This window comes from Zophobas morio, unplaced genomic scaffold, assembly GCF_036711695.1.
Source record: "Zophobas morio isolate AGI-343-1 ecotype UQ-CSIRO unplaced genomic scaffold, CSIRO_AGI_Zmor_V1 ptg000014l, whole genome shotgun sequence".
Taxonomy (NCBI): domain Eukaryota; kingdom Metazoa; phylum Arthropoda; class Insecta; order Coleoptera; family Tenebrionidae; genus Zophobas; species Zophobas morio.
In genome coordinates this window covers 17,126,296-17,139,024 of record NW_026972119.1, presented here as the reverse complement: position 1 = coordinate 17,139,024, position 12,729 = coordinate 17,126,296, and the positions used below count along the sequence as shown (strand labels likewise).

General features: G+C 26.5%; 1 protein-coding gene across 2 annotated transcripts in view; it reads right to left on the bottom strand.

The window, feature by feature from the left end:
* The window catches only part of LOC135128578 (EGFR adapter protein-like), an 803,179-nt gene that overhangs the window by 9,049 nt on the left and 781,401 nt on the right, over positions 1 to 12,729 (bottom strand). For both annotated transcript variants that reach the window (XM_064055467.1, XM_064055468.1), the window contains 2 exons: positions 7,789 to 7,920; positions 745 to 1,375 (listed from right to left, as the gene is read on the bottom strand). In XM_064055467.1, coding sequence (XP_063911537.1) covers positions 745 to 1,375; positions 7,789 to 7,920 — 763 coding nt within the window. The remainder of the gene's footprint in view (positions 1 to 744; positions 1,376 to 7,788; positions 7,921 to 12,729) is intronic.

Sequence of the window (12,729 nt, the reverse complement as noted above, 5' to 3'; positions counted from 1 at the left end):
TTTGCCGCTTTTTTTAATATACGTAGTCATCTTTTCACAACAAAAACTTAAAACAGATGACTACGTACACTAAGAAAAAAAGGCAACATGTCTGCCCCGCCCACCCACCCTATCTCAATCGTGCTGATTTTTTTCACACGTCGTAAGTCGTCGGGGCAGGTATGGGTGAGGCCTAATTTTTTATTTAATTTTTTTCTTAAGATAGAAAGTATTTTTTGAATAAGACGATACGCAAAAACATGTTTTTAAATTCTCGTAGAGAAATAAGGATTTTGCAGTTAAAAAAATCACAATTGAGATAGGGCGGGTGGGCGGGCTGACATTTTGCCTCTTTGTTTCAATATGTGTAGAATTTTTTCGACAACAAGAAACTTAAAACATGGAAAATTTTTATAGTAATCAACTTGAATGCCTCACTTTTCTTCTACATATATCGTTTCCGATATATTCTACTGCTTCCATACTTTTTATCAATCCTGTATATGTAGTAGTGTGCTGCAAAGTTAAGTTAGTTTGACAACCCACAATACATCACGGTGTAAATGTATCTATTATGATGTCAAAACAATTCGTTCGTAATACGTCAATTTCTTGTTTAGAAACATTAAATGAGCATATTCTGTACAGACAAGCAAACGTCGATTCAATCTATTTATAATGACGGATTAAACAACACATGATCAGAAATATAACCAGAATCTCTTGTACCCAATTAACATATGAAACATAAAACAGTCTCCATACCGGTCTGCGGACACGAACTAGAACTGCTCGAGCTGATCTGCGATATCCTCTTCGATTTGAACTCCTGCTCGGCAGAGGCCGGTGAATTCTGCAGCAGCCGGCTGTTATCTATCTCTATATGCTTCGTTAAGTTGGAATTGATATTCTCCACGATCTCGTTCTTCAAACTGTCCATCGCGTTCGTTTTGTTCAAGTTGCGGCTATCGGCGTCGTTCGACTCGTTGACGTACCCTCCCGAGAGCGGGCGGTTCGTGGGACTCCCCGGAGTGCTGTTGCTGTCGCTGACCAGAGGGCAGCTGTCGTCGTCGTTGTCGTGGTGGTTGCCCGTCAAGCCCATGGCGATCCGCTTGATCAGGGGCGGCTTCTCCGTCATCCGCTTGTACGAGTTCATCTCGGTGGGCGAGTTGCTCTCGTCGCTGCTGGGTGTGCTCTGCTGGGACTGCGGCTTCTCCGAGGGCCCCAGCACGTTGTACTTGTGGGACGGCTTGAGGCCCGGGATGGTGGTGGGCGGCGCGAGCCGCAACGTCGACGCGTCGCTGTTCGTCAGCTCCACGTCCATGTCGGCGGGCTGGTGGTTGTTGGGGGGCTGCGCCGATTTGTCTTTCTTTAACGTGACCGATAATTCTTTCGTCTGAAACAAATGTTGACGCATTCAAAGTTGGGGCGGATTTAATGGGCGAGTTGAGAGATAGAAAGCGCGGGATGCGGCGTGGGGTTTATTCGTTTTTAAGCTACACGATTATCATTTTAGGTTTGTTTTTGGGAGCATTCGACAAATAAACATGGGTTTGGGAGGGATGAGGTTTCGGTGGTGGAGAAAACGGAGTTAAAGCGGGCGTGAAGGTTTCTCATTTTGATGGTTACAGAAGTAATGGTAGCTTATAAATAGCAACAGGCCATTGGAAAAATTAAGTCTAAATCAGTCTAAAGAAATTATACAGTAGTTCGTCACACTCACTTGTTGGGTCATAGAGGGTCAAGTCAGCTTCGGTCAGGTTAGATTTTTTTAAAACGATTTCGATAAAAAAAAATCTATGAGTTCTCATTTTTCGGTATGCAATTTTTGCATCTTGAAATATTTAGTTTTTCAATTTTTTACTTATTCGTTTTTTTTTAATTCTACGAGTGCAACGAACACGTTCAGGTTTTATAAAAAAATTGCCTGAAGTTATAGAATTTTCACGGAAATGAGGTGAACCGTTCTTGATTTGAGCAATAAAATCAATTAGCTCATTCATTATTTTTTTTAGATCACCCTGTATAAGCAATTATAAAACTGGGTGCACTGATAAACCACAAGTATGGAGTTATAATATCGTGCTTATTTTAGATAGGATTTATTCGTGTTTCTTCAATTCTGAGGTTTGGCCATTTTTCGATTTTTCTATTTTTATATTTGCCATTGTTCAATTTTTCAAATCGATTTTTAAATTTTTTCCTTGTTTTTATTATACGCTTTGCCATTTTTCGTTTTTTTAGTTGTTCGATTTTTAATTTTTGAGTTTTCCAAATTTTGCATTACATCTTCGTTCTCTAATTTTACGATTTTGCAATTTTTCGATTTTTCAATTTTTAGATTTCTCAATTTATTAGGTATTTCAATTGTACACAGTCTGTTTTCTCAACTTTTTCAAAGATAAATTTTTGAAATTTTCCTTTTTAATTTAATTTTTTCGCAAATTTTCGATTACTCAGTCTCCACTTATTTTAATTTTACGTTTTCCCAATTTATCAAATTTTTCAAATTTTCGATTTCTTCAATTTTTTGGTCATACGATTTTTCGCTTTGTCAATTTTAAGATTAGATTAAAGATGTTTCTGTTTCTATATTATTTATTCACTTTCTGATGATTCGATTTTTCGTTTCGTCAATTTGTTCAGTTTTCAAAAAATTTAGTTTTAATTTTTTGATATTTGAATTTGTCGTTTCTTCAATTCTTTTACAATTGTACACTATAATTTTTTTTTTGATGTTTTAATTTCTGGTTTTCTGAACGTTTCGATTTTTCCGTTTCTCAATTATTCAGTTTTTCGTTTCCTCAATTCTCAAGTTTTCAAATTGAAATTTATTAATTTTTAGATTTTTCATCTTTTAAATGTTCCAAATTTTTTAATGTTGCGTTTTTTTAATTTTACGATTCCGCAATTTTTCGATTTTTCAGTTTTTCCGATTCCCAGTTTTTCAATTTTTCAATCCTTCGAAATTTGTATTTTTCGTTTGGGAGGTTTAGTTTTTCGATTATTTACTTAATTTTTGTTTCCTCAATTTCCTCAATTTTTCGAGTTTTCCGTTGAAATTTTAAAATTTTTCGAATTTTGACTTTTTCTTTATTTACAATTTTGCAATTTTTCGATTTTTCAATTTTTACTTATTTTAAGTTTACGTTTGCTCAATTTTTCAAGTTTCCAAATTTTTTAATTCGATTTCCGATTTTTCATCTTTTGAATATTCCAAGGTTTTTAATGTTTCTTTAATTTTATGATTCTACAATTTTTCAATTCTTTTGTTGGTTCAATTTTTAAATTTTACAATTCTTCGATCTGCAAATTTATCGTTTTATAATTTTTCGGTTGGGAGATTTAGTTTCTCGATTTTTGTTTTTTCGATTAATCAGTTTTTGTTTCCTGAATTTTTGGAGTTTTCCATTTTAGAACGTTTGAAAAGTTCTCGAATTTTCAATTTTAATTTATTTTAACCTTACGTTTTCTCAATTTTTCAAGTTTTCAAATTTTCGATTTTCTAGTTCTTCGATTGTTCCGTATCTTCAATTTCTTGAATTTACGATTTTTCGCTTTGTTAATTTTCAGAGATATTAATTTTTCGTTTTTACAATTCAACGATTTATTTCCGTTTCTAGATTTTTCATATTTTTAATTAATCGATTTTTCGTTTCAATTTTTCGAGCTTTAAAAATTTAATTTTGAATTTATCGATTTTTGAATTTGACGATTTTGCAATTTTTCGATTTACAATTTTTGTTAATATTAATTTCGGTCTTTGTTTTAACGGATCGATCTTTCGTTTTCTCGTTTATTCAGTCTTTCGTTTCGTCAGTTTTCGAGTTTTCAAATTTTAATTTTCGATTCCTGAATTTTGCGTTTCTTTAATTTTACGATTCCGCAATTTTTCGATTTTTCAGTTTTTGGATTTCTCAATTTTTCAGTTTTTGATTAATGCCTACTTTCCAATACTGAAATTTTAATTTTTTAATTTTAATTTTTCAGTTTTTCGGGGTCCCAATTTTTCAATTTTTAGAAATTTCTATTTTTCGTTTGGGAGGTTCAGTTTTTCGATTATTTACTCAATCTTTGTTTCCTCAATTTTCCGAATTTTCCATTTTAGAACGTTGGAATTTTTAAATTTTTCGAATTTTAATTTTTTTTTCACAATTTTGCAATTTTCAATTTTTCAATTTTTACTTATTTTAAGTTTACGTTTGCTCAATTTTTCGAGTTTTCAAATTTTTTAATTCGATTTCCGATTTTTCATCTTTAGAATATTCCAAATTTTTTAATGTTTCTTTAATTTTACGATTCTACAATTTTTCAATTTTTTTGTTTATTCAATGTTTTTTCGTTTGGGAGATTTAGTTTTTCGATTTTTGTTTTTTCGAATAATCGGTTTTTGTTTCTTGAATTTTTCGATTTTTGAATTTTGCGTTTCTTTAATTTTACGATTCCGCAATTTTCCGATTTCTCAATTTTAAATTTTTTGAATAATGCCGTTTTTTTATTTTTCAATACTTGGATTTTAAATTTTTTAATTTTAATTATTCAATATTTCGGGTTCCCGATTTTCAATGTTTAAATTTTACTATTTTCAATTTATAGAAATTTGTATTTTTCCCTTTTTCGATATTTCCTTTGGGAGGTTCAGTTTTTCGAACTTTCTACTTTAAAACGTTTCAATTTTTAAATTTTTCGATATTTTGAATGTTCCAAATTTTTTAATGTTGCGTTTCTTTAATTTTATGATTTCCCAATTTTTCGATTTTTCAATTTTTGTATAATGCTGTTTTTTTATTCTTGAATACTAGGAGTTTTAAGATTTTTATTTTAATTTTTCAATTTTTAGAAATTTGTATTTTTCTTTTTTTCAATTTTTCGTTTTTGGGAGGTTCAGTTTCTCGATTTTTAATTTTTGGATTGATTATTCTGTTTTTGGTCCCCTCAATTTTTCAAGATTTCAAATTGAAATTTTCTAATTTTCCGATTTATCATCTTTTCAATATTCCAAATTTTTTAATATTGCGTTTCATTCGTTTTCGGATTTCTCAATTTTTCAAGATTTTCGTTCACAAATATTTAAAATTTACAATTTTTCGATTTGCAAATTTTTCATTTTACAATTTTTCGTTTGTGACGTTCAGTTTCTCGATTTTTGTTTTTTCGATTAATCAATTTTTGTTTCCTGAATTTTTAGCGTTTTCCATTTTAGAACATTTGAAATTTTAAATTTCTCGAATTTTCAATTTTTACTTATTTTAATGAAGTTTACGTTTTCTCAATTTTTCAAGTTTTCAATTTTTTTTAATATTTCTATATTTAAATTTTTAATTTTTCAAATTTTTGAATTTTTTAGTTCCATATCTTCAATTTTTTGATTTTTCGCTTTGTCAATTTTCAAAGATTTTAATTTTTCGTTTTCTCAATCTAACGATATTTCTGTTTCTCGATTTTTCAATTTTCGGTTACATATTCGATTTTTCGTTTCGTCAATTTTTCGATTTACAATTTTTATTAATATTAATTTCAGTTTTTTTAATGTAAAGATCTTTCGTTTTCTCGATTTTTCATTTTTAGTTTCGTCAATTTTCGAGTTTTCAAATTTTAATTTTTCCATTTTTGAATTTTGCGTTTCTTTAATTTTACGATTCCGGAATTTTTCGATTTTTCAGTTTTAGGATTTCTCAATTTTTCAATTTGTGAATAATGCCGTTTTTTTATTTTTCAACACTTGGATTTTAAATTTTTTAATTTTAATTATTTAATATTTCGGGTTCCCGATTTTTCAATGTTTAAATTTAACAAATTTTTGATTTTACAATTTTCAATTTTTAGAAACTTGTATTTTTCGCTTTTTCAATTCTTCGTTTGGGAGGTTCAGTTTTCCGAGTTCTCCATTTTAGAACGTTTGAATTTTTAAATCTTTCGAATTTTGAATTTTCCTTTTCTTTTATTTTACAATTTTGCAATTTTTGGATTTTTCAATTTTTACTTATTTTAAGTTTTCAAAATAAATTTTTTTGATATTTCAATACTTGCATTTTCAATTTCACGATTTTGCAATTTTACGATTTGCAATTTTTTTTTCTTTTACAATTTTTTGATTTTTCAGTTGGATATACCTATGTATTAATTTCTGGTTTTTTGAACGTTTCGATTTTAATGTTCATTTTTCCATTTTTCAATTTTTGGATTATTAATTATTCACTTTTTCAATTTTTCGATTTCTCGATTTTTAATTTCAGATTTTGGTCTCCTTAATTTTTCGATTTTTCATCTTTTCAATATTCAAAATTTTTAATGTTGCGTTTCTTTAATTTTATGATTCTACAATTTTTTTAAGTTTTCGGTTTTCGGATTTTTCTTTTTTTTTAATTTTTCCGTTATTCAGTTTTTAAAATTAATTTTCGAATTTGCAAATTTTTCATTTTACAATTTTTCGTTTGAGAGGTACAGTTTCTCGATTTTTGTTTTTATTTTTGGATTTATGTATATATTTTGTATCCTGAATTGTTCGCGTTTTCCATTTTAGAACGTTTGAAATTTTAAATTTTTCGAATTTTCAATTTTTACTTATTTTAAGTTTGCGTTTTCTCAATTTTTTAAGTTTTCATTTTTTTTTATATTTCAATATTTATATTTTTAATTTTTCAAATTTTTGAATTTTTAGTTCCATATCTTCAATTTTTTGATTTCACGATTTTTCGTCAATTTTCAGAGATTTTAATTTTTCATTTTCTCAATTTAAAGATATCTCCGTTTCTCGATTTTTCATATTTTCAATCATTCGATTTTTTGTTTTGTCAATTTTTCGAGCTTTCAAAAATTTAATTTTTAATTTTCGGATTTTACAATTTTTCGATTTACAATTTTTATTAATTTTAATTTCCGTGTTTTTTTTTAATGTATTCATCGTCTAAACGTTTGTAAATTTCTAGAGCATTCCCTTTTGCAGTTTTAAAGTAAAAGCACAATTTTGATTTTTTTTTTACAAAAATCGGGTAAAACCTCAACACGGATTCATAAACTACACATGTTATTTTGTAAAATTTAGTCCAGCAGTGTCTTAAAAAATTTTATAAACTTTACACAAATAAATCTTTATGAAAACATAGGAATTTGTCTGTACATCCCCACCAAAAATTGAATTACGTCATACTTTAGCAAATAAGTAACGAAAATTCTGATACTTAAGTCGTGTGAATAAACGTACGTGAATGCTTGTACAGTAATAATAACAACAAATTAAGTCACGATGTGATTTACCATTGTTATTTCTAAACAATACTAAATAGGACGAATAAACAATAAATTTTGTTATGTCAACTGATTAACAATTGGCACTGTTTTTTTTTAAGATAAATTTAACCTGAATTGTATCCATATGTTGTCAGTAAACTCAATCCAAGTTCTTTACCCCTGAAGACCACCCACACTGACATAAAGACCAAAGTATAGTCGTAAATCTACACAACTATTATTAACTTCATTATTTGTGACAATGCGATTTTATTTAAATTTTTTTATGACTTGCATCTAAAACTAACGACGTTTGTTCAGCTTAGCGTGAAGCACAGCGAAACAACTCGTTTTAAATTTCCATTTTTAAAGTTTACTCTAAACTTTGGACTAAATAACATTTTTGCAACTATGAATCTGTTCCAGATTTAAAAGTATCCAGTTCCAAACCATGCAGCTAACAAATTATTCGCAGCAAACTTTTAAATCAAGTTGAAAAGAATTTACTGAAGCCTGAACACATTTGGAGGTCCCGTGGGGCTAAATTTGTAACACTGGAGCTCAGTTAAAAACTCTTACCCAGAGTACTTTATTCGTTTGAGTTTGATCCAATTGGGATGCAATTACGTCTTGGAAAGTGGGTTGTTTCTGCAGCTGCGCCGCGTAAGCCATCCGAAATGCATTTCCTACAATTGAGTTAAGTTCTTCAGCCTGAAACAATAAGCAACTATAAGGAAAGAGTGGAAAACGCTCTATAAATAGAGGATGAGAAAGCGATGTTTACGGGTAGGATTCTGCGTCCCAAGTGGGACCATAGGAGTTGTTTTTTACCGATTTCCCTTTCAAAGTTCCATTAATGGTAACGATAACATGTATTGTTCCGAGTTTGAATGTGCATTGTGGCAAAAAATATCTTCGATTTTAGAACAAACTTTTAGGTACATTGAAATACATTTTCTACATTATAAATTAATGATTACAACAGAATAAACACAAAAATTGGTGGAAGGTTATTTCCAGAGAATTTCGCTCGCCCTTGAAGTGCAACCAAACAAATCCCGCTTCTTTGAAAAAATACAAAAATTGTTCGCGATTAACCGCTTTTTTGACTTGAATTTTTCAGTTGTTTAATTTTTCATTTTTTTTTGTTTCTTCAGTTTTTTGAGTTCCAATTTATCGAGCTTTCAAGTTTAAATTTTTCAATTTTTCAAGTTTATAACTTTTGAATTTTTGAATTTTTTTCGATTTTGTAATTTTTTGTTTTATCAATTTCAATTTTTTCAATGTTTCGTTTCTTGGTATTTTTGAGTTTTCAATTACTCTTCGAGTTTTCATTTTAAAATATTTAGTTTCGGATTTTTATTTATTTACTTTTTTTACTTTTTCAGTTTTTCGTTTCTCCAATTTCAATTTTTTTTTCTAGTTTTCATGTTAAATACCTATGTGTTGTAAAAAAAAATTTTAAGCTTTCACTTTTTCAGTTTCGCGATTTTAGAATTTTTCCATTTTTCAATTATTGGGTTCTAAAATTTTTCATTTAAATGGAAAAGTCCAGCATTTTTTAACTATTGGATTTTAAAACTATTTCATTTACTCGACTTTTCAATTTTTCATTTCTTTAAATTTTCGATATTTCAATATTCTGATTTTAATTTTTTTTCTTTTTTTCAATATGAAAATTTCCCATTTTGATTTTTCGTTTTTTCCATTTCATGAATTTTCAATTGTTTATTTTTCTATTTTTCGATTTATCAGTTTTTCGTTTCGGATTTTTATTTTTTCAAATTTTCATTTCTTCAATTTTAATTTGTAATTTTTCTAGCTTTCATGTTAAATATGTAGATAGTAGATAATTTTTTCTTAAAGTTTTCACTTTTTCAATTTTACGATTTTAGAATTTTTTTCTTTTTCAATTACATATTAGATATTATTTTTTTTTCATTTATTTGACTTTTCAATTTTTCGATTGTTCATGTCTTCAAATTTTTGATTAGAAAGTTTTCGTTTCGGTTTATTGTTTTGTTCAATTTTACAAATTTTCTACTTTTCAATGTTCTGATTGTGTAATTTTGCTTTTTTCAACGTGAAATTTTTCCATTTCTGGATTTTTCAATTTTTTGCTTTCTCAATTTTTGAATTTTTGGTTTTTTTCAATTTTCGATTTGCAATTTTTCTAGTATTCCCCTTTTCAATTTTTCGATTCCTCAGTTTTTCATTTCTTCAAATTTTCGACTTGTAATTTTTCGATTCGGTTTATTTTCTTTAGTTATTTATAACATTTTGATTTTTCAATTTCAATTTTTCTAATTTATCGTTTCTTTTTATTTTTCGACATGCAATTCTTCGAGTTTTCAACTGTTAGATTTTAATTTTTCATTTTTCGTTTCTATAATTTTTGATTATCAATTTGTCTATCTTTCATTTTAAATATGTAATAACAACGATTTTTAAAATTCTCTACTTTTTCAATTTTACAAATTTTGAATTTTTCAACTTTGAGATTTGGAAAATTTTTTGGTTTGAGTTTCTCGGTTCTTCAGTTTCCATTTTTTCGATTTGTGGTTCTTCGTTTCGGTCTTTTATTTTCTTATTTTTTCAGTTATTTGAATTTAATGTTTCGACTTTGTAATTTTTTGTTTTCTCAATGCCAGTTTTTTCAATTTCTCATTTTTGGTTCTTCAATCTTACGATATGCAATTCTTTGAGTTTTCGTTTTCAAATTTTTGATTTTCCAAGTTTTGGATGTTGCAGTTTTTCGATCTATAGTTTCATGAATTTCCAATTTTCAATTCTTCAATATTCCGGTTTTCAATTTTTTGATTTTTCAGTTTTTCGTTTCTTAAATTTTAAATTGTAATTTTTCTAACTTTCATGTTAAACTGCAATAATAAAATTTTTTAAAACTTCCAACATTTTTTCAATTTTACGATTTTAGAATTTTTTGATTTTTCAATTATTGGATTTTAAAATTTTTCATTTATTCGACTTTTCAATTTTTCGATTCTTCGATTTTTCATTTCTATAAATTTTAGATTTGCAATTTTTCGTTTCGGTTTATTATTTTCTTAATTTTTAAAATAATTTAAAAAATTTTTCGCTTTTTAATTTTACGATTTTAGAATTTTTGCATTTTTCAGTTATTGGATTTTAGAACTTTTTCATTTATTCCACTTTTCAATTTTTTCATTTTTAATTTTTCAATTCTTGAATTCTTCAATTTTTCGTTTCGGTTTTTTATTTTTTTATTCTTACAATTTTTCGATTTTTAATGTTCCGATTTTATAATGTTTCGATTGTTCAAGTCCAAATTTTTCAATTTTAATTTTCTTAATTTTTTGTTTGTTGCTATTTTTCGATTTGCACTTTTTCATTCTTAAATATTTCAATTTTTGGATTTTCCAGCTTTTAGATGTTTCATTTTTAGATTTTGCAGATTCTCGAATTGCAGTTTTACGAGTTTTCAATTTTTAATTTTTCAATTTTTTGCTTTGATTTTTAATTTGTCAATTTTCATTTCTTCCAATTTTCGACTTGCAATTTTCGTTTGGGTTTTTATTTTTTTTGTTTTTATGTTTTTTATTTTTACAATTTTTCTATTTTTTAATGTTCCGATTTTTTATATAATGATTTTTCAAGTCCAAATTTTTCATTTACATTTTTTTTAATTATTCGTTTCTTGCTATTTTTCGATTTCCAATTTTTCTATTTTTCGTTTTTTTATTTTTCCATTTTGTTTTCATTTGTTTTTTTTTATTTTTTCCTTTTTCAGTTTTTCAATGTTCTGATATTATAATTCTTATTTTTTCAATGTGAAATTTTTCAGTTTTTGAATTATTCAATTTATCGGTTTGTAAATTTTCCGTTTTCAATTTTTTAATTTTGCGTTTCTTGATTTTTGATTTGCAACTTTTCTGGTTTTCATTTTAAATATTTATCTACTAATAATAATTTTTAAATTTCTGCAGTTTTTTAATTTTACGATTTTATAATTTTTTCATTTTTCAATTACTGGATTTTAAAACTTTTTTATTTATTCGACTTTTCAATTTTTCATTTCTTCAAATTTTTGACTTGCAATTTTTCGCTTCGGTTTTTATATATTTTTTTACAACTTTTCGATTTTTTAACGATTTTATGTTTTGATTTTTCAAGTTCAAATTTTTCAATTTCAATTTTTTTTTATTTTTCGTTTATTGTTATTTTTCGAATTGCAGTTTTCCGAGTTTTCAATTTTTGATTTTTTAATTTTTCATATTTTCAATTTTTCGATTTGCAACGTTTTGTTTCGATTTTTTGTTTTCTTTTGTTCTTTAATTTTTCAGTTTTTAAATGTTCTGATTTTTTGACTCTTATTTTTCTCAAGGTGAAAATTTTCAGTTTTTGGATTTTTCAATTTATCGATTTTCCAACTTCAAAATTTTTTAAGTTTTCGTTTCTTGGTTTTTAATTTGTAATTTTTTTAGTTTTCATTTTAAATATGTATTTAATAATTATTATATTTTGTTAAATTCTTTACCTTTTCAATTTCAAGATTTTAGAATTTTTTCATTTTTCAATTATTGAATTTCAAACTTTTTCACTTATTCAATTTTCCAATTTTTAATCTTTCGATTTTTCAATTTTTCAACTTTTCGAATCAAAAACTGGAAAATTTGTAATATTGTAACATTAAAAAATCAAAAGTGAAAAAAAACAAAAAATACAAAATGAAAGCTTTGAAAAATCTAAAAACTGGAAATCAAGAACTTGAAGAAATGAAAAATTGAAAAACTTAAAAATCGAAAAAGTGCAGAAAAATCAGATAAATGGAAATTCAAAAATTGCAAAATTGAAAAATTTAAAAATCGGAAAATCGAGGATCCAAATCAATCAAAAGATTGAAAATTTACAAAATTTAATTAAGGGGAAATTATAAAAACGAACGAAACATTGAATAAATAAAAGAAATCAAAAAACCAAAAAGTGTGATATAAAATCGAGAAAATGGAAAATAAAAAAGAACTTGAAAAATTGAGGAAATGCAAAATTGAAAAATCGAAAAATTAAAAATTGAGAAACCGAAAAATCGAGAAACTGAAGAATAAAAAATTTTAAAAACCTCAACGCTGATATACCCGTACCTATCGAAAAATTAGAACTCTGAAGTTGAAAAGTACAGAAATCCGAAAGCCAAAAAAATCGAACAATCCAAAAATTGTTAAATATATCTATAAGTTTGATTTTTTTTCCAAAAATTTCGATGTCAATGATAAAAATTCGAAACAGATTCATAAGCCACAATTTCAGGACCACTTTTTAACATTTATAGAACATTTATTCGACAAAATTGTAACATGAGATCATCAATTCAATATTGAAAAAATAAAGAAAACGAAAAAACGAAAAATTGTGATATAATGGAAAATAAAAATAAAGAACTTGAAAAATCGAGGGAAGGAAAAATTGAAAACTCGAAAAATAATAAACTGAGAAATTGAAAAAATTAAAGCTGAAAAAACAAAATTATGAAGCCGAAAAAGT